General features: G+C 35.1%; 1 protein-coding gene across 4 annotated transcripts in view; it reads left to right on the forward strand.

Moving 5' to 3' along the window:
• Positions 1 to 3,604: 3,604 nt before the first annotated feature.
• CD36 (CD36 molecule (CD36 blood group)) overlaps positions 3,605 to 21,994 on the forward strand; it is a 38,758-nt gene continuing 20,368 nt past the window's right edge. Inside the window, exons 1-2 of one of the 4 annotated variants that reach the window (XM_084306462.1) lie at positions 3,605 to 3,740; positions 17,445 to 17,683. In XM_084306462.1, coding sequence (XP_084162588.1) covers positions 17,564 to 17,683 — 120 coding nt within the window. In that variant the 5' untranslated portion in view covers positions 3,605 to 3,740; positions 17,445 to 17,563. Of the gene's footprint in view, positions 3,741 to 5,641; positions 5,704 to 13,399; positions 13,597 to 17,444; positions 17,684 to 21,994 lie in introns of those variants that run through there. The other 3 variants (XM_084306461.1, XM_084306459.1, XM_084306460.1) reach the window with 3 other exon arrangements.

The following is a 21,994-nucleotide window of genomic DNA, read 5'->3' on the forward strand; positions in this document are numbered from 1 at the left end:
TCCAGGCCCCAGGAATTAGAGTGCTGGAGTGAAGAGACTGTTTTTCACTACAAGAACAAAAATACATTTTTTTCTCCATTTTTTTTGTTTTCCTATTGCTATAATAACTAGAAACTTACTTTCTTTTCCAGAAATGAAATCAGAGATAGTAACAACTCATAGTAACAACTGATTCTGTAAATAAGAGTTTAACCATGCCAAATGTATGGTAATACAATGAGCCAATTGGGTAATACTGATTTCATAGAAGTCAATTACCTGAAGTATTTCTGTTGGTTTACTGTTTCATATGTTCACAGTGCTCTCTCTCTCTCTCTCTCTGTTTAGTTCTTCATTTTCTTTGTTATTTTTAGTATCTCTTTTAAATTTTTACTTTTCTCCTAATTTCCTTCCATGTCTCAGTTATGCTTGAGGATTGCTGGTCTATTTTCTTTCTTGTCCCTTGAGGCTATTCAAATACTACTCCTTCAGCCTCATTCTCCCTTATTAACATCAGAATTTCCTTTACCCTTTTACATACTCTTTATAGCTAAAATTTGTCTCCCGGCTTTCCTACAATTAGGTATTGTTTACATGTACTTGGAACAAAATGATTAAAAATGAAAAGAGAAGCCAAGTATCTTTGGGCTACTGGCCTCTGAATAGTCATTTTTGGCACTTACTTAAGTATGACTTGTGCAATGTCAAGTTCTGTCTCAGTCTCAATGTGTTTCTTGCTCTTGACTTTCCGGCTTCACATCAGCTGCTGTTCTTCCCACAATTTCTGCCAGAGCCATTAGAGACTAAAACGGTAGTTCCAAGTCCTCACAAAGTGCAAGAAGCATTCTTGTGACATTTTATTCAGTATCTTCACAATTTTAAAAGTATCAGTGTACATTACCACTGTCCAGTAGAGCAGATAGTCTTTGAGCACAAGATATACAGATTTCCATTCTTAAAAAATAGAGTCCACATTCTGACAATGATAATCATGCAAATAGCAGAGGATTTTGAGCAGAAGTTGTTATTTGGGCTTGTCATTAATTAGAAAGCCTGCATATTCCGTAAAGGAAAAGGTCATTGAGCTGTTTAAACTTTTAAACTTTGAAAAAACAAAACAAATCAAAAACAAAAACAACCAATGTTTATTCAAGTTTTAAATAGATACAAATTCCTAATGCTTGTCAATTCACAGGGGAATGCTGCCTCAAGAAAACAAGGACATTACAGACACTTGTATATTTCCTTAAGGATCTGTGGTTCTTATAGCTTTTTTTGTTGTGCTAAAGGGTAAAAAACTTTTGGTGGCAGGTAAATTCCAGCCTGTCCTCATATATCAGAGGGGCTGAGTTGGCTGGGTTTAGATTCTGAATGATGCCCAGTTTGGCCCTGTAAGTCTCGTTGCATTCAACACATTGAATATATAATGGATGCACAAACAGCTCAACACACCGCCAGACTAGTAGATTAATGACTGACACAGTTTATTGAAGCAACAGGAGTAGAGGTTCTTTTGGATTGCTAGTGATAAGTACACCATCTGAAAAGTATGTGCAAATACCAAGAATATGACTAATACAGCCAACTACAAATTGCTTTTTTTTTTTTTTTTAATAAGTGGTAAACTTTTTTTTTTTTTTTTTTTTGGGAGGGGGGGCAATGCTACTCTGTTTTGGGAAACATGTTGCTTGCAACTAAAAGGGATCTGATTTTCCAGGGGACAAATAGCAATTTTCATAAATCAGCTACCTAAATTTGATGGTATCTAGCATCACTTTGACATTTTAGGATGTAAGTGTATTAGTATATTGCAGTGTTTTGTTTACAGAAATAAAGCTGAGATGGTGATTTTAGTCATGCAGAGATTTAATATGAACACAAATGGACTTTATCACAGAAAAATTGAAGAATAGCACAGAACTTCTGGGGCCTGATTTTATACTTCCTTATATATATATTCTTTTAACTGCATTAATTCACTTACGTAAATTCTTATTAATTTGTATGGCTTGGTGCTTGTTCTTACTCTTTATGGCAACAAATACATACAGACCCAGATTGAGAAGAGGACAATCACTGGTCACCAGTTCTTGGCTCATAGGCAGCACGTCTAGGCAACCAGCCTAGGAAAAATTCATACTTTGACATTTTGTTTCAATACACGGGAGTTTCTAATCTCACCACCAAGGCTCCACACTGTTGCCAGCTCTCTCAGCTTCCCTCTCAGCTCTGTGAGGACTTACTGTGAATGCTCAGTTGTCTGGGTAAATCTTTTAGAGATGACTTTTTGTTGAACAGGGAACTACATCACCTTGCTGCTTCTAAATTCAGACTAGTATGTAACTCTTAAAAATGCAAAGAAAATATCAGAAGTGTAAAAGTTTCTGTTTACATCTTTACCTATGGCTTTTGAGACTGTCAGGGACTCTATTAATAAAAACTAGTAAATTTTAATGTGAATTATACAAGTAGTATCAAAATATTGCTTAGATGAGGCATAGTTCTAAAATTGGAAATCTGTTCATGAACAAATTTCATCAGAAGAAAAGAAGGCTACGTAGAAATACAGTAGCCACATTAAAGAAGGCTGTAGCACCTCTGAAAAATTGATTTAAGCAATACAATAAGTGTAGCACATGCCAAAGAAATGGGTCTATATTACTGCCCCATTCTTCAGGTGAGAAACCTGAATGGTATGAAAAGTATAGCATGGCAAAGCCTGTGTGGAGACCCATAACACAGTTTCAAAGGCTTGTGTAGACACAAACCTGACTAGTCACTTGTGTTTCAGTGTGAGGCACACATGGCATTTTCCAAGAAGAAGGCAGTACTTTTCAGGGTGTTTGCATGATGGAAAATGGCAATAGGCAAGGTTGCAAGAGGCAAGAGAGCTCAGCTACAGACCAAATCTCTGGAGACATGCTTTGAATTTGAAACAATGCACCTTTATACATGTTCATGTATATATACATGCAGGAATGCATAATGCCTAAATTTTGTTGGTTTAGGAATGTCTCTGTCGCATTAAGGTGCTATGCTGCTACAGCGATTGCAGCCTTCACACCCAAAACTTCTAAAGGTACTGTAGTGACATGGTGAACATTTATCCCACAAGAGATGGGCAGGCAGCTTGATAGCAAGGTTTAGGTGAGGGGGATGAAGTGTGTGTTAGAATCTGGGAGCTGAATAAAGGAATTGTGAAGGAAAGACTGGTGAAAACCTAGTTAGAAAGCCACTAACCAAGCAGAGTGCAGTACGGAAGAAAAGGTTGCCAGAAGCTGGAGGGAATGAGCACTTATGTGTCTGTAATCCTGTGACTGCTATTACCCAGAAAGGCTTGGGAGTGTCGCACTGAATCCTCTCCAATACCATTTTGGGAATCTGATAAGTGACTATAGTTACTTTTTGCCCAAAACAGAGAAACCTGAGTATAATTAGACAGAGGGTGTGCACTCCACCACAAACATGCCTGGGGTGCTTCATGTTGTGATGGCATGTTTACAATTCTGTAATCTTTATCCTATGTAATTTTAAGAATTGTTTTTAAATGCCTAACACTAACGAGTGCCCTGACTTCTCAAAGCATAAGACAGAGGGGAAGGATACACTCAGTTTCCTTTTTAGCTGTTGTGGGATGGAAGGACACAGCACTGTTTTTGGTAGTCCAACATTTCTACTCCTGCACTGAATCTGTTTCCACATTCAGAGAAGTCCAAGCTGTTCCCAGACTCTTCTCCGATCCTGTCTCAGTTCTGGTGCAGGTAAGTGGAGAGTAAAGTTCCTTTTCCTTACCTGGCACATCTGCATCTTTGTGTATAGGTTAAGCTCTTCAAGAATCATTTTCTTAGGAGTTGGAAGACTTCAGAAAGAGTGCTGAATGATAGCTTAGCAGGGAAAATGTTGTGGGCAGGAACATCATGAGTTTTATTATTCTGAGGCCTTAGGAAGGAACACAAACAAGAACACATTACAGGATTAAGATACCAATCACTAATCATCATTTATAATTAACCTTTTAATGTAAGATTCATCTGTGTACTAAAGAGCACTGGTAAAACTGTCTTTCAGTTGCAATCAACTTTTGATTAAGTGATAGTGTGAGGAGATGTATACCAGGACTTCAGGCAGAGGGAAGGGAAGTAGGAGAAGAGAGAGAGAGAGAGAAAAAAAAAAAAAAATAAAAATAACATGAGAGATTTGATAAAATATCATAGCATATCTCCATAATATAAATGCTAATGACAAGGGACAAGTTCAGAATTGATGCAAAGCTGTAAATTCTGGAAGTGGGGAAAGAAAAACTAGAGGATGATTCGGTGAGGGAGGAGACAGATGAAAGGAGATTCTTGATGGAGGAGTGAGTGCCGAGATGATAGGGTGGAAGGTGGGAGAGATACACAGGATGCTGGAGGAGGGAGGAAATTATCTGGGAAGGAAACATAAGTAAAAGGAAGCACATATAGAAAGGAAGACAGAGGGGAAATCTGGCAACAAACTGGAGGCTGCAGCTGAAAAGGAGGCCACCAACAGGACTCCAAAAAGACCAAAGGTAGAAAAACAGCATTTACATAAGTGAAGAGGTCAGAAAATATCCATGATGGAGATTTCTGGAATATTTTTGTTCCCTTCCTTTCTCTTGTTTCTTCATTTTCTGACTAACTAGAGATGGAACATCATAGAAAACAAGGTAAAGAGAAGAGTCTTATGCCATTGGGTGCCTCTTGAGCTACTACACGTGGCAAGTAGCTTTATAGTTCTTGTCATACTAACTCACCTCAGGGTGCTGTTAACCCTCTGGAACAGCTTTTGTTTTAATTATGAAAGTACATCCCAGACCGGCTGCCCACTATTGCTATTTGCTGTAACTGTCTGGAAGGAGGTGCCTCAATCTGTTTTTCAAATCCCCAAATTAATAAAACCTTTAACAATTCATCACTGCTATGATAAAAGGATCTTGCAAGGATCTGAAAAGGAAGGCAGAAGGAAGCACTAACACTGTCACTTGACTTATATGTTCTTTTAGACAACAAAGCTCTGTATCAAAGCCTGTGAAAGTCATTAGAAAATCCCATGAATTCGAACAGCTGCATGCGTGGCTGCGATCCCTCATTCTGACCTGTCTCTGTGCTTTATGTAACTAAGTATGATAAGCCCAAACCTGAAGAGTTATATGTAGTATGAAACTCCTTACCTGGCTTCCAGAGTCTTGTGAGTATTAAGTAGGATTAGTAGGATTTAGACTGTGTTTGCAAAGAGTTATTGCAAAGACCAAAGTCAATTAGGCTTGTTCTGGATTGGCAACAGGGAGCTGATACATTGCCTCAAATTGCTCGGTTATTGCAGAGGGTAAGGAGTTCAGAGGCAGAGGCTGATGTTGAAAGGACTTTTTGGAGCTAGTCTTTCTTGCAAAGCAGAAGGGTGGAAGAGTGTTAACTTTGGCTGAGAAGTCATACCTCTTTCTTATCACTTGAGACAGTAAGGAGTTTAGAAGGTCTCTGCAACTTTCTTTTTCTCTTTCTATATACTCTATATGAGTCCATTGACTCATATCAGCCAGAAGGCTGATATCAGCTCATAGGCTGCCCTGTGGCAGCCTAGGTTGCTATCAGGTTGCTACAGCATTTTTTTTTTCTTCTGTGGATAAGGAGCTAACTTAGCTGGCTCTTCTGCAACTCTGCAGCTCCTGGTGGCAAGGGTTGTGAGAGCAGGTCTCCCTCCATACAGGTATGTAAACCTTCTCTTGAACTAAATGCAGTTTATCAGCACAGAGCTGGACATTGTATTGGTATCATGTGAGCATGCTATTGCATCCCGTACTCTTATATGTTAGAATTATTAAGATCAAAGACAGATATTTCAGCCTCTATTTCTTACTTGTTTAAAATTATATAAAGAGCCTATTTACAAAAATTTAGCAAGAGTAAATATAATATTAATCAAAATATTTAATTGTATATGAATATATTGCTAACTGCAAGTTACAATTAAAAGGAAAATAGTCAAAGATTAAACTGTTTATTAGAATTATATATAATTATTTGCCTGTGAATAATTATTTTGTATATAAAATTCTGTGATACAAAGGACTATATGCATTTGTTATAAAAATATGAAAGAAAAGAAATATCAAGTGTATGGCCGATCTTAAATGCATACATTTTATATGTGTTATGAATCAACATGAAGATACTGACATAATTATTAATTACAGGAATAGGCAGTATATTTGCATGTCTGTGTAGGTTTAAAATTATAATTCATGTCCAATAAAGATGCTGATGTAACATATCTTAAATTCATTTTGACATGAAGTCCTGAGATCATCTCAGTAAATATAGAATAATCATAAAACCTTAGAATCATTTAGGTTAGAAAAACCTTCAATATAATGTAAATACTAATAACTTGTGCTACTTTAATAATCTGATTCTTTCATATATGATGTAATCACTATAATATTAACTTAGGTTTAAAAGAAAATATATTTGGAAAAAATATCTTTTATATATAAGTGTAGTCTGTAGCTGTCCAGTGTAGGGGATTTTTTTCTGTTCTCAAGTTATATTTCATAAACGTTTATATCATGGGCACAAAATGGTCAGAAATGGAGGTTTTTTTTCTCTCTCTCTTTCTTTTTTTTTTTTTTTTTTTTCTTTTCAAGTTAAGTTATTACTTTTTGGAACTTCTTTGTGTGTAACTGATAGTTACATGCATATTTCTAAAATGTGGTTTCATCTGAAAGTATAATGTCAGATCTTAGCATTGGAAAAGTATGTAATTGGAGAAGTTCAGGGTACCTATTAGCTGAGTGTTTCATTCATTGCTAAAGTACAGGAATCACCACTAATACTTTTTCTACTGATCTGTTCTTCATAGTTGTTAATGTTTCCTAATATGCAATAACTCTTCATATATTTTCCTAATCTCTCTAGATCTTTAACTGTTGCCAAGGTATCTCTTGTAGCAAAGACAATTTTATATTTTCATTTCTTGTGTGTGTGCTTGTCTGTGTGTGCTTGTGATCTATGTTATATATTTGGATTGTAATAATTAAATATCTTTTCAAGAAAGATATAAAAAAGTTGAAAGATCTTTCATTGCCGTGCTCACAAAAGTAGCACAGTAGTACTTCAAGCAGAAAAATAAACAAACAAACAAGCAAAAAAAACCACCTCCTTTGGTATAAGAAAATATAGTAAAAGTTTCTATTGTATAAAGTTGTATAATTGAAGCCCAGCTCACCAGGTCCACAGGGAATGTTTATAAATGGTAAAAAACTCTCTGGCACTTGGAGAACATATTCTTGAAAACAGTATGGGTACTGCTTCTTTATGCAGACTGGTAGGCAAGATCCAGAACTGTTGCTGCCAGCTGAAGTGGAAAATCTGGTTTTCTGAAAGTTCTGCACTGCCACTGCTGTAGTCTCTGAGATTTCTCCTTGAGGGACAAAGCTTGATAAGGAAGGAATTTGTTCTGGACTCTGTCCAAATGATTTTCTATGTTGCCCTTTCTTTTGGAAGACTTCCATCTCCCTGGCAGAGGTCTGGATCTCCTGATACTGGTTCTGATTCTCAAAGTAGGACTGGGGAATTGTCCCAGGACATGGGACTGATTAAATAAATCTTTCTTCTGTTGTTGGCTTGAGGGCAAGCAGACAAGTTTTTTTTTCCTTCTGTATCTAGGCTCATAATTTGGTTTTAATTCCTTGTGTTTGTGGCAGAAGTTGTCCTGGGGAAGATCTATGTGTTGCTCAGATCAAGGATATCTCTCCAAGTCTGGAATATGTCAACTAAAAGAAAATTATGTCAATTTGACAGGCCTCCATCACTAAGGAACTCACCAAAAAGCCAACCTTTAAATTACCTCTTCATTCATTGGAAGCCACTTCTAAGTATGTTGTCCTTAACTATTACACAGACAAAATTCCAGGTGTAGCTGGAAGGGCAAAAGCTAATATAAGGACTACCCAGTTTTACCCAGTTCAGGACTACCACATTACAGGCAGATCAGAGTCACTGCCACTGCCTGTTTGGGATGATTCATTATGGTGACTATTTCCCAATCAGGTATTGCGGCAGTGAAGGAGTTTTGAATTACTCCATTATTCTGTGACTTCTAAGCCAAGGAGCAGAGTTTTGAAAGAAGAGGAACATGTCCAAGTGGGGACAAGATTTATTAAAATTCTCCTGACTTTCAAAAGATACCTGCTTTCAAAATTTTGTCCCTTACAATAGGAGCCTCTTCTTTGTGCCTTCCTTAGGTTTCAGAGCAAAAAGTCTCTAGCAATAACAGGATGACATAGTCCTTCGGCTAACAGACACTGTGCTGCTTCAGACTCACTCAGAAGTTTGAGTTACTATATTACATTTTCTGTATTGGTTCAGTTATAAAAAATTCCTTCCTGCCTACATTCTGAATGACTCACATGAACCCATGGGAGTGGAAGAGTAAAAGTCAGCTTTATCTTACCTCTCTTATGCTTTCTTCACCTGATTTTCCTGCTAAAATCACTTTAAATGTAATTTTGAGGACCGAGAAAGGCAGCAGTATATGCATGCTAAGAAGAGTACAGAATACATATTTCTGGGTAAAAATGAACTGAAGTAGCTGCTGGGTTTTCTATCATTCATTTTGCCCTTAAAGAACTTAGTTACAGTTTTATAGAGACACACATCACTGGCAGGAGCCAAATATATCACACTGTTTCCACTGTACTGCTGCCAAGTTGGCGTGAGTCTTAATACCTTCTTAAAATGGTATTTTAAGATGCTTTCCATATCATCAAGATACATTGAGAATCAAAAGGGGCAATATCTTAGGTCCTAACACTTTCCACAAAGCTGGGAAAACTGCAGTTAGGAGACACTAGTGTGTAGCTACAAAGCAGTTTATAATTTTTTTTTTTTTTTTCCAAGCTCTTATGATGGGAGATCAGGTATTAATGCATCCTTGGAAGGATCTTTTTTTTCATGTTGAAGCAGGCCAAAGGCTACTTGATATCATAGAATGGCTTGGGTTGGAAGGGACCTTAGAGATCATCTAGTTCCAACCCCCTGCCATGGGCAGGGACACCACCCACTAGATCAGGTTGACCAAGGCCCCATCCAACCTAGCCTTGAACACCTGCAGCTGTGGATGGGGCATCCACAGCTTCTCTGGCAACCTGTTCCAGTGCATCACCACCCACTGAGTAAAGAATTTATTCCTAATCTCTATTCTAAATCTATCCTCTTTTAGTTTAAGACTATTCCCTCTTGTCCTATCATTATCTACCCAAAGGAAGAGTCCTTCTCCATCTTTTTTATAAGACTTCTTTAAGTATTGAAAGGCTGCAGTAACGTCTCCCTGGAGCCTTCTCTTCAGGCTGAACAGCCTCAGAGCTCCTAGCCTTTCTTCGTAGAAGAGGTGTTCCAGGCCTCTTTGTGGTCCTCCTCTGGATTCACTCTAACAGCTCCACAACCTTCTTGTGCTGGGGACCCCAAACCTGGATGCAGTACTCCAGGTGGGGCCTCCTGAGGGCAGAGTAGAGGGGGACAATCCTCTCCCTTGCCCTGCTGGCCATGCCTCTTTTGATGCAGCCCAGGACACAGATGGTCTTCTGAGCTGCAAGTGCACATTGCTGATATGAGGCTGGAGCATGCCTTAGGGCATACACTGGAAAACCTTGAAGGACAACACATCTATAGTAAAAGTTTATGATATGAGGTGGGCAAAAAGCTGCAACAGTCTACAGCAGCCTTTGTCAAAAACTATTCACTAATGTCAGGTGGTAAATATTTTGAACTTTTCTCATTATATTTTCTTCTTGTTTTTCAGTTGGTTTGCATTCAACTAGAACCTTGTATAGCTGGTATAGAGCACTGATGAGGGGAGGAACTAAAAACCTTTCTGGGGAGTTTGAGTGGAATCATTCCAACATTAACCATCTAAAAGTTAGGTGTCTAAGTTAAGTGAATCATTTAGGTTCTCTGAAGTTAAAGAAGTTATCAGGATGTACAAAGGATATGATGCCTCTTTGCCTAAGGTGTTTAAGGTAGATGAAAAAATTCCACTGAAGTTCCCATACCTCTCCATTGGGAGGACAGGAAACCAGTTCATCTTCCTTAAGCTGGATGCCTCCTTTCCACCTGTATAAAGTCATTATAACAAGTATTTGTAGATAACTTTAAAGAAACAAACAAACAGAATCACCACTATGAAGCTGTCTTTCTTTTCATTTATGTCCTAAAGAGAGAAGACACTAAAAGCCAAACTGAAAAATCTGAAATATCTTAATATTTCTTTCCTTTAAAATGAAGTCTCTGCTCCTTGCTGTGATCTCTGCCATGGATTTTGGAAAGTAAGATGATACAAAATACCAGTCACAGAGAGGGCACCTGAGACAAAGACATTTAGGAAAAGAAAATTAAGTTCTAAATAACTATTTTTTCTATCATGTTGGTGTTATATATTCAAGTCCTTTTTAGGCAGTACCTGAATACTGGTGATGTTGACTCTAGAAGAGGCTCATAGGTAATAGGAGTCAAGTAAATTGTTGAAGCTGGTCCAGGTGGAAAGCTCACATGCTACTTATGTATTATATGATTAAGTGATACGCAGAAGGGAAATGAGGTTTTCCATAGGAAACCTCATTATCTTTCATAAATACAAAATACTTCATTCTGTTTAAAGGAACATCTCCTAATATCTCCCATACATCTACAAGGGTAAAATTCCCATTCAGATGGTGGCATATTGTACATTTTCTTCTTCAGATGATTCATCTTCCTCATTGTCTTATTCAGTCAAATTAAGTGCACATGAGAGAGCATGAGTGTGTTGAATTAGAAAGAGCATATTTGGGGATGGGAGGTTTTTTTTGTCTTGTAAATACTTAAATCTTTCATTATTGAGTAAGATATAACATTTTTTGAGGATCTTAACTTCATGTTAAGGTTAATTTTTACATTTTTACATGTCTATAATAGACAAATGAAGAAAAGTCCTGAGTGTTTTTGTGTTGGTTTTTTTTTTTTTTTTTTTTTTTTTTTTCTGTAGTTATGGAAGTGCAGAATACAAAGTCATGTTATGTCATATATCAAAGAATTCCGAAAAGCATTTGAAAACATTTATGTGTACATCCCTCAGAATTCAAATTATATGAAACATAAAGATAAGTACTCCCCCAATAGGCACAATCTTTATTAATTAAAAAAAAAGGGGGGGTGTCATTGAGTGTTTAGATTTCATGACATCTATATTTCTTCTCATTCACCCTTTCTATATTTAGAAAACACCCCAAAGAGAGTGATTTCCAAAAAGCCCTATTATAAAATCCCTAGAAAAGCCAGGAATTACATTCATCTCATCAGAATTTTCTCATTTGTAGACTGTTTATTTCAGGAAATAAATATGGATATAATTTATATGTGGTTGACAAATGCATTTGACTTGTTCTGCTTCCTGTGGTTTTCTCTGTCCTCATCATGCATGTGACTGTCATTTACATTAGTTCTCTTTCTTGACAATTTCTCTTTGTCTAGGTAGTCTGTTGTCATATCACTGGGGATTCCAATGATATACGTATCTTTTTTTCTTTCTCTGTCATTGCTCTGTTTCTCTGTCTGTTTTCTCCCCTATAACCTCTGAATTCTGATCTAAAGCCAGAGAAGATCAGAAAACGGTATCAGAAGTACCATTAAGTACTTATACTTTTTTTTTTTCTTTCTATTTTATAAAACAGAGAAATAATTGACATCTGAAAGGGCACAGCTTCTCCCTTAGCTTCAAATCCCTTTAGCTGTTTCTTCAGTTTAACATGGCTGTCCTCATTTCACCACAGAGCACAGCTTGCCAAAAGAGATTTTGCTTATACATGACGAGTACAGAATATTATGTCATAAAATTAGATAGTGAAACTCTGCATATATATGTTGCAAACTGAGCCTCATTACATCTGTTTTAGTGCCTTGTAATTTACATTTTAGGTTTCAAAAAAAAAAAAAAAAAAAAAAAAGAACACCAACAAGAAAAAATGAGCAGTAGATGTTCTCCCTTCCTAAAGGAAGAAAATAGGCATGGTATCTTATCTCCATGGACAGGTGTGAGCAATTGGAATTGCCTTCTCTTAGACAAATAGGTAATGAATAAAGCAGTGCATCTAGAGAGGAAAGCTGGGAGACTCCCAATGAGCATCCTCATGACAGTATCATATGAAGACACCTCCAATGGAAATAATTAATAATATTCAGAAAACTAGTTCATGGTAACCATAGGATGGAGGGCTGCTTCTATCCACAATTAAAATTCACTCTTTAATTAGAAACAGAAGAAAATTTTACTGCATTTTCTAGGGTATGAAACTGGAATTAGTTAGGCTCACCAAATTTCCCTGGCCATGAGCCTTCTTCAGACTGTCCTACAGGTTTCTTTCAAAGGACTAAAGTGACTTTCATTCTTACTTTCACTACCAGAAGAAAAACTCAAATTCAGTAATCTTCATCCCTTTTATACTTAACAGAAGTAGATTAAAAGAAGGGAGCTTCTTCTACAACAGCTCAACTTTCAAATAAGGCAATATCAAAAACAATAAACAGTCAGTCAAAATGTGTAAAAAATACTGAACATGTGGATCACAAACTACAGTGCTACAAGCTAAAAGTTTGGACCTAAGAATCTATTTTATAAGAATATTTTCTCTTAAGAAATTAATAATTAAGAAACCTACATGTAAATCACTTCCTCTTGCTGCTGCCAAAAGAATCTTTCAGAGCAATCCATTCATGGCATGAAAGGGTGAAAAAAACCATCTGACTGCCTGACTGATCATTTTTAATTTTTAGTAGACACTAAATATGATAATAGATATCAATGTAAAACTGATTTTTAGATACGCTAAGAAAAAGAAGCTTGTGGTATTAACTTCATGGACCTTGCAATATAAGGGGAAGAGTTAGTACTTCATGACAAAATGTTGTAATCCAAACTGTGTGTAAAAAAAAAAAAAAGAAAATCCCTTTGAAAATATTCTCACATTTCCTGATTTATGTATGTATTTATTTTATTTGAAAATATACTATGTTGATGATTAAACTGAAAAGGTGTTTATACTGTGTTTTGAAACAGAATGATTGCAATAATAAGCCTTAATACAGCAAAGCATGCTGTATAGCAAACGGTATTTGAAAATGTTCTGTTTCTTAAAGAAGCTGTGAGGAACTGGTTAGTGATAATAAAAGTGCTAATAGAAGCACTTTTAAAGCAAATGGATATTAGAGAAGTGACCATGAACCAAGTAAGTAAGTTACCCTTTTGTCTCCTTGACCTTTGACTCACTTGGATCAAAATTTGACAAAGATTGCAGCTGCTAAGTATATTACCATGAGATGTAGGTAGTGGCATTTAGTCAGACAGCAAAAATAGACAGCCCCCTTCAAGCACCAATACAACTTAACTTTTTCTTCTGGCAGGAAGATAAACGGGGAACTGACATCTCTTGGAATATATAAATACTCCGTTGGTGTTTAGAGGATTTGTCCTTGGTGGGGAGATTTAGCTGCTTGTTTTCTCTTAACTCGATGCAAGTCGTGTGTTAAGTACTTGTACATTCAGCTGAAAAATCAGTTGCCCTTATTCAAGGTGAGTCATATAATACATTTAAAAGTGGGGGGGGAAGTTCCTCAGGAAAAAAAAAAAAAAAAAAAAAAAAAGACTTTTGAATTCACTTGTTGAAAAAATCTTGAAAGCATTTATTTGTAATATAAAATGGAAAGATAGGATTTGGCAACAATGAGTTAAATTGCACATGTATTACTGAAACTCTGCAATGTTAGCAATGGTCCTCTGTGATCAGTGTGGCTGAATTTCCCAATTTCATGCTGTTTTTTGATATTTAATATTCTTGAAATTACAGTTCCTGGAGTCATATTTAGGAATATTTTTAAAGTGATATTTGTAATATTTACTTTTGCAGATAAAAATTAAAAACTGTAATTGTAAAATGCATTAAAAGAAAAAAAAAAAAAAAAAAAAAAAGAACTTCTTCCCTGCAAATTTTTCTCTTAATAACTTCATGTTCTTTAGTCCCACACTCTGACCTTGAACAGAAGAATTGTAATTATGTTAAATCTCCCCACTGTTTTGGGGCTGAAATTCTCATCAGGATTTTCAAAATCCATTTTCATGTTCATTATGCACATTGCTTCTTCCTCATTTAACTTCCAGATTTGGGGCAGCAAATCTGGTTCTATGTCACGGTTAAAGAGGTGCACGTTAAACAGTGTTTAAAAATAACTGTTGGAGCTGGAGAAGTCATTAAGAAAATGCAGATAATATTTCTCAGTTTTGTAAGAACTTGCTTTAAACAGATATGTAAAAAAAAAAAAAAAAAAAAAAAAAAGTATAAGCAAAGTAGGGAATAAAAAAGTTTAAGAGAACTTTACATTTTTTCCTTCTGTTACTTATAAGTTGTCTTTTCAGAGGTTTGAATGGACCATTTCCATTGCTGATATTCCATTCAATATATTTAAAACAAATTAAATATATGTACCCAACAGTCTAGAATGAGTTAAATATTCTTGTTAATTCTATTGTCATGTCTAAGTTTAAATGATATTGTCTATAGACAGTATCTAATTTTTATGGTACTTCTTTATAAGGTAAAATTTTTTTCACTTGAATATGAATTGCCAGATACTATATTCTTACTGCAAATTACTACTTTGGCCTTTATTTTTTATGTTCAGTTATGATATATTAACTTATTATGAAGTAGCTTATTAACATCTGTGTGAAACTGTGTAATGTTATGAGTTCTTTTCTTTGAAATTGTGCAATTGATAATTTGAATTGCATAAATTCGGATATGTCTAGACTGTTATTGCATTGTGTTTGGTGGGAGAAGGGTGAATCTTTTACATTTCACAAAAGTTAGAATAGACAAAAGTTACTTGCAGCCAGTTGCTTTCTAGCTGTTTATTGCTAGCAATCATGAAGAATACCTAGTCAGTCTAATATAAAAATCCACTGGAACCGCTTATACAAGCTTAGATGGAAACCTGTTCCAGTGGAATGCGTATTTCCACTGAGTTTGAAAAGTTACATTACATAAGCCAAAAAAAAAATAAAAATAAAACCAAATAGCAATTTCAGAATTTCCTTTAATTAAGAATGTCTGCTTATTAGGAACAATCAGATTTTGCTAAACTAAAGACAATGATATGAACATATCTGCATATGACAGTCGGTCCTGGTGAATGTCACTTAAAATTTTTCAGATCTAACTTGAAATTCTTGAGCATGCTTAGAAATTTGCCATTGACCACATCATCCATCCATCCATCCATCCATCCATCCATCCATCCATCCATCCATCCATCCAGTACATTATAGAGATGTTAATAACTTGGTATTTTTATAAATCACTCAAGTAATTTTTCAGCTATATTTCTGAAAAGTGCAACAGGTTGCACAAAAATCTGGGAAAAGAGACTTTTTTCTAAAAAAAAAATAATAAAAAATTCTTAATGTTACCCATTTGCAACCACCCAAACCTGTAGTTCAAATAAGGTGCATCTCCTTCTGCAGGAAAAAAAAAAAAAAAAAAAAAAAAAAAAAAAAAAAAGTTTACACTTATATAAACATTCTTCTCAGTCCTTAGTGAAATTTAGCTAAATGTTTTATTTCCTTGTCCTTTGTAAGTGCTGTAAGTACTGGTCAGAGTGTAAAGTTTTGATGTAGGAACCACAAGGAATCAGCTGGTGGCAGGTGGGTGTAAAATGCAATAAAGGAAAAAACAAAACAGAAATAACTGGATGACTTTTATAGCCAATGTATTGTCCTGTAATTGCAAGAAGTAGTCTTTCAGTCATCCTATCTGCAAGTTTCCAAATAGAAATGATTAAAACGCCAGCCAATCTCAAACGTACAGATATAGTCATTGTTAATATCAAGGGACCCATGAACTGCTAACTGAAGAGCAGGCAACAGGTAGGTGTTTGGAGCAGATAAAAGGAGCAGACTGGGCACAGGTGCAGACATGATATGATTGTTGTGACAACAGTCACAAGGGGATACAGCCTGCTGACCACATGCATGGTGTCTTCTTTTTCCCCCATAAAAAATTGACCTCAATATGGGATTCACAAAAATAAAACACGTGGCTGTTCCTACACTTACTATACTATTAAGAAATCCAGGAAGTTTTTTAGCCTTTTAATCCTCATGAGTAAGCTCGGAATTCAGGTTGAGTTGTTCTTTCACTACATCCTTCTCTTTTCTTTGTTCTCTGTGTTTGGCCTTGAATGTGTAATTAACCCTGCAAATAACACCTGCTTTAAAAGTGATTTAGAGATGAACACAATAATTTGACAAACAAAAATTGTTAAGAATAAAAAAGACTATGGGTAATGACATGTAAAATAGAAAAGAGCTGAGTTACTGTTATCTGGAGGTCTAAGGCAAATAAAAAATTCAGTGGCTGTGACTAATTCCCAAGCAAGCATATATTTCAAATTACGAAGTTCTTTGTCCCAGTTATTCATAAGCAGTAACAAATAGGACAAAATACCACTGGGAGCTTATGTTTTACCATCTCTCAACCCTGGCGTCATTTTGATATTCTTTATAACATCTTTCAGTAGGGACCAGATGTCAAAACACTTTACTACATATTACCAGCAACTGTTGTTTTCCAAAGAATAAATGCAAACTTGTTTTTTCTGATACTCAGTGAAATATAAGGTACTACAGCCTCCAAAGGTCAAAATGCAGACAATGTTTTAAAAAGTCTGCCTTTCTGTAGTTAATTGGGATTAATGAAACTTGGTGTGTACAACTGAGAGTAAGAATTCAACTTCTACAATCATGCTTTGGCCATGATTTTGCTGAAACAAAGTTTATCCTTTCAGTACTAGAATATGGACTGACAGAGGTCAGGAAAGACAAATTTTCCATAGCTGTCTCTCACTAGAGATTGGCATTACTGCCAAGGTAGAATGAATTCACAGTTTGGGTAGCTCCCACTAGCAATGTAACATCCTGATTTTGCCTGAAGTGGGAGCCATGGGCACTGAAGCGTGTGATAAAAGATGAAGGCTATAACCTCGTGCTTTGGCACAAAGCTTTCTAAAAATGCGTTTTCCTGAAGAAGAGTATCAGCTACATAATATTGTGAAAATTTTCTTTAATAAAACAGAGGGGAAAACAATAAATAAATAAATAAATAAATAAATAAAATAAAACCACCACCAACAAAACAACACACTTAATAACACACTTAATGGTATTTTAGAGAATTCAGGAAAAAAAGAGATTACAATATGTAACAAGTGACTATCTTGCCAACTGTGTATATCTTTTTTTTTTTTTCTTTTCACTGTTTGCCACTGTCTGGTTTTGACCTGTTATCTCCCTACCTGCTTCACCTAATGCACTTTGTATTTTTGACCTTTGGAATGTGATTTTTGTTCACTCTCTCCTTATACTAGCAGCTTCACTCAGGAAGATCAGAGTTTGTTGGGACCAAGAAGCGAGGAAAAGAAAAGCATCAAGGCTTGCAGCAAGGATTTTTTTACATCGTCTGTCTGCACCCTGAAGAAGGAGAGGAATGGGCTGTAACCGAAACTGTGGGCTCCTCACTGGGGCTGTCATCGGTGCTGTGCTGGCCATCTTTGGAGGAGTTCTGATACCAGTTGGAGATAACCTTATAGGCAAAGCAATAGAAAAGGTAAAAACTATTTCCTCTTTCAATCCAGATGGTTTGTGGATAGTCATTATTTCTGAATCTTGTGTTCTGTTTCTGCTTTTTTCCTTTTTTTAAAAAATTTTATTATTTTTTTTTAAAGCCAAGTCTTTGTAAACAATCCAAAATTAGGACTAGTTACTGCAGAACTTTTAAAACTATATTAATTACATTACTGTGTTTATTTTCACATGAGAATCTGAAATATTTTTTCAAGATGGGTTTTTATTAATGTAATTTAGAAGTAATATATATTTTTTATTTTATTGCAATTACGATTGCTATTGTTTTATTTTTTTTTCATTTCCCCCCCATGATGATACATCTATTTTTCTGCATTTTTTACCTTATTTTGGAACTCAGTCAATGCACTTATGCATTCCCTACTGCACATAACTTAAACAAACTTATGATGCAGAATCTAGTCTTACATTTATGTGCATTCAGATCATGATCTGTGACTATATAATTCAAACACATCATGGTTCACGAGACTACATGATCTCATCATACATATCTCCTTAGTTCAAGGAGCGTGAAGAATAATTGAAGCAGTGTTGTAGACCTGGTAGAAACATGTCCCTCCTTCCCTCTCTCCCCTTCCTCTCCCACCATTTCCCTTTCTCTCTCTTTCTCTTTCCCCCTCTCTGCCCTCCCTCTTCCTCTCTCTCCCTCCCCCCTTCCTCCTTCCCTCTCTGTCTTTATAATCTCATTTTGTCTTTAATTAAAAATGAGAAGTTAACTTGCTAAATCTTCAGTGAAAAGGAATGTATAACCATGGAGCAATGGAAATACTATAGAAGCCATGGGGTATCCACCATAGGAGACATAGAGTCTCCTTGGGGTCATTACAATGGTCCTTGTCATAGAATCATGGAACCAATTAAAACCAGTCTATCCAACCATCCAACAGTTAAAAATGTAGAAATCAGGCTTTGGCTGATTGCTAATCTTCCTAATGATCTGTTTAGCTGAAGACCTTGGAAATCTTGGAGATAGTTATTAAAAGGCCCTTTTTGAAGACTGACTTTAATTGATCATCTATATAATTTAGACAAGGAAGTGGAGACCTAGAATCTACCAGTTTGTTAAAAAAAAAATAAATAAATAAATAAAAAAATGGGCTTCTGCATTTTAATTAACATTCTGCATAACATTTTTAATTTTGACAAGAAGAATTATTCAATTCTTAGCATCGACTGTATTTTTTCATATTTTCAGATTCATAGAAAATAAAAATTATTAAAAGAAACATGGGAATATCTCACTAGCTAACGTATCACTCTCCTTCCAATATCTTGACAAAAAAAAAAAAAAAAAAGTTTAAAATAATTTTAATTGATTGGCATATTGAGGAAATGACAGTTTTTTTAGAAAACATGTATTTTTAAAATGTGTATCTCTTTACATTTAAAATTTAGTTTGAGTTAATCCAGAACATTTTCTAATGCCATTCAGCGTTTTCAAAGCAAATTATACACACTAGCAATGTTATGTATTCATCTGTTTACTTATAATAATGAACCAGTTATACAGCATGCTTTGCAAATGTCTACACATTAAATTATACCTGCATGAGTTCTTAGTGGTAAAGTTTTAGACTCTTTATAATTTTCTGCATTGTGATCATGTTTCAGATGCTTATATTTCAAGGCAGCTTGTTTGAAGTATATAAAAAGGAGAACATGTACAAGTGTTCATATGAGTAATACAAGAGTAAATTTGTAGAGGTTTTCTTTATTTAAGTAAAAGAATATATTTTTTTCCTAACCACAAATCAAACTGGATTATTTATTTTATATTTATTGTGATTATTATTCAGTGAGATCATAAGACTGTAAGACAATTCATTTTCTTAACAGATATGTCAAACAGCTGAAATATGTGATCAGTAGATACACAAGAGGGTCTTGAATCTACCTAATTCTGATTTATTTTTGTTGATGGCTAGCAAGAAAAACAAATAGTTCTTAAATATTGCAGTTATACTTAATAAAATTATATAGATGACAGCAAAAATATATAGATGACAGCAAAGGAAACAGGTCTGCTGAACAGAGAATACTAAAAAATGTATTTTTTTCCTGAAACATTTCACTTTTGAAATTGTCATTTTTTAAGGAAACAGATTTTTTAATTGAAACAGAGACATTTCAGTGACAGTTTTATCTAGAATTTTTCAAGAACAGAGACTGCAGGATAGAAAGAAAAACAACAAGCAAACAACCAAAAAAAAATGAGCAAGACTTTCACATATGACCTGTATCATTCATATTTCCATTTTTTCTGATACAATGCAAAGCCTGAACTTGGGTTTTCATCCACTAGGATGAAAACAAGTGTCAAAATAACAGATTTTTAATAAAAAGGAACAATTCTTTGAGATATCACCTTATCAGCCAAATTATGTCTTAACATTCTGCACAATCCAAAGCCTGAAAGAGACCCCACAGTTGTTCCTCTACTTATTTCAGGGTAAAATTTCATTTTACCTATTTCAGGGTAAATCCCAGTTCTTTACAGAAGCTGACATCAGTACAACAAAACCAAATTTACATTCCTAGCTAAAATGAACTTTGCTGCAAAAATATTATTGCTAGATTAGAGATTATTTATTTATTTATTTATTTATTTATTTATTTATTTATCCTGACAATATATTTAGGACACTTAATTCTATAACAAGTCAAAATGTTGTAAATTAACTTGTTATCATCATTTAGTCAAATCACATAATCATCAATTTTCTCTTAAGCAAGTCTGGTTGAACTTCATGGCATTTCACAATAAAGAACAGCTGTAGTATCATCAATACAATCAATAGTTCTTGCCATTCTTGTTCTGCCAGTAGCGGAAGCCTAAGCACATTTCCCTCAAGCATACATTGCTACAGGTAGCCAAACCCTATAAGCCCCATTTCGTCTTTATTGCAGCCATTGAAGGATTAGGTTGAGTAAACACTGCAAGTAATACTTTCCTGGAAGACTTCATACTGTTGTTGCAGCACAGAGAAAGCATCTGCAAATGTATATGCAATCTTAGTTGCCCTTAGATATTCGTCAGACAGTCTCAGAGTGTAGGCTGTTATCTCCTAGCAGATACTGCTAGGTACTGCTTTCCACCCTTCTCTAAAATGAAGTCCATATAACGTATAATACCAAAATGTCACCTCATCATGTGTTTGTTTATTAACATACATCTGTAGTTTGACACAAAACAGACTGTTATATTTTCCAACTTGACTGCTCTTACTCACATCTCAAAAAATTTTTTTTGGATAAACTGTTTCAATATTCTCTCTTTCTCACTCTCTCTATTTCTGAATATTTTAAGAGGCCCTTTAAAAATCTGCCACTTGAGGAGCACACTAAAATGACAACAGCAGCATCTTGGCTGGGATCCATTTAACAAGATTAGTGTTAAAATATTTCAGCTGTGTTACTATACAGGGAAAGGAAACACACCTCTTAAAAGGTGCTTTGATTTCAGTACCAAAGGACAAAAACTGTAATTTTCCCAAACACTGCATTTATCCACAGAGTAGAAATACCATTCCATGAAGGTCCCAGAGGTTTGGAAAATTGACCTTGCTACAGTAAGGAGTGAAGCATGAACTTTTCAGAGCTCCTTAAAAAAATATTTTGTTTGAGACCATCAAAATATATCTGACTTTACACGCTTCCTTTGCACATTGTCATGTCTTATCATCTAATATTAAAAAAATAATAATAATAATCGAAAAGAGAAATCCATTCAAAGCAACAGATCAGAAAGTTTACATCCAATATTGTTGAAAGGAGATATTTTTTTACATGGTCAACTACTGCTATTTGACTTTCTCTCCCCAAGCAAAATATTATTAACCTAGACAAAATTCAGTTTATTTTTTCCAGGTCTAACCACTCACAGCCATTTCTAGTAGATTCGATTACCAGAAAAATCTTTATTGCCAGTTCTGTGAGAACTTTTGCTGCCTGCCTGAGAGTGTGAACTCAGGAGATTAAGAGAAGACACTTAATATATTAAATTCCCTATGAGTTGATAATAGAAAATATTTTGCCACAATACCTAAGTGCTGTACTATTTCAGTAGAGTCCTTAGGGTTAGTCTCTGTTATTTTTATAAATAAAGCTATAAATTTTAGCTATTATTACATATAGCCATCTGTCTCTCTAGATATCTCTTTTGTATGATTAGCCAGATTATTTCCTCTCAGCCGCTGGAAGCATAGGAAATACTTCTAATTTAGAATCTTTTTTTGTGAAAGTCATATGCACCTTCTTTATCTAAACTAAT

Source organism: Netta rufina (genome assembly GCF_964035555.1).
Source record: "Netta rufina genome assembly, chromosome: 1".
Lineage (NCBI taxonomy): Eukaryota > Metazoa > Chordata > Aves > Anseriformes > Anatidae > Netta > Netta rufina.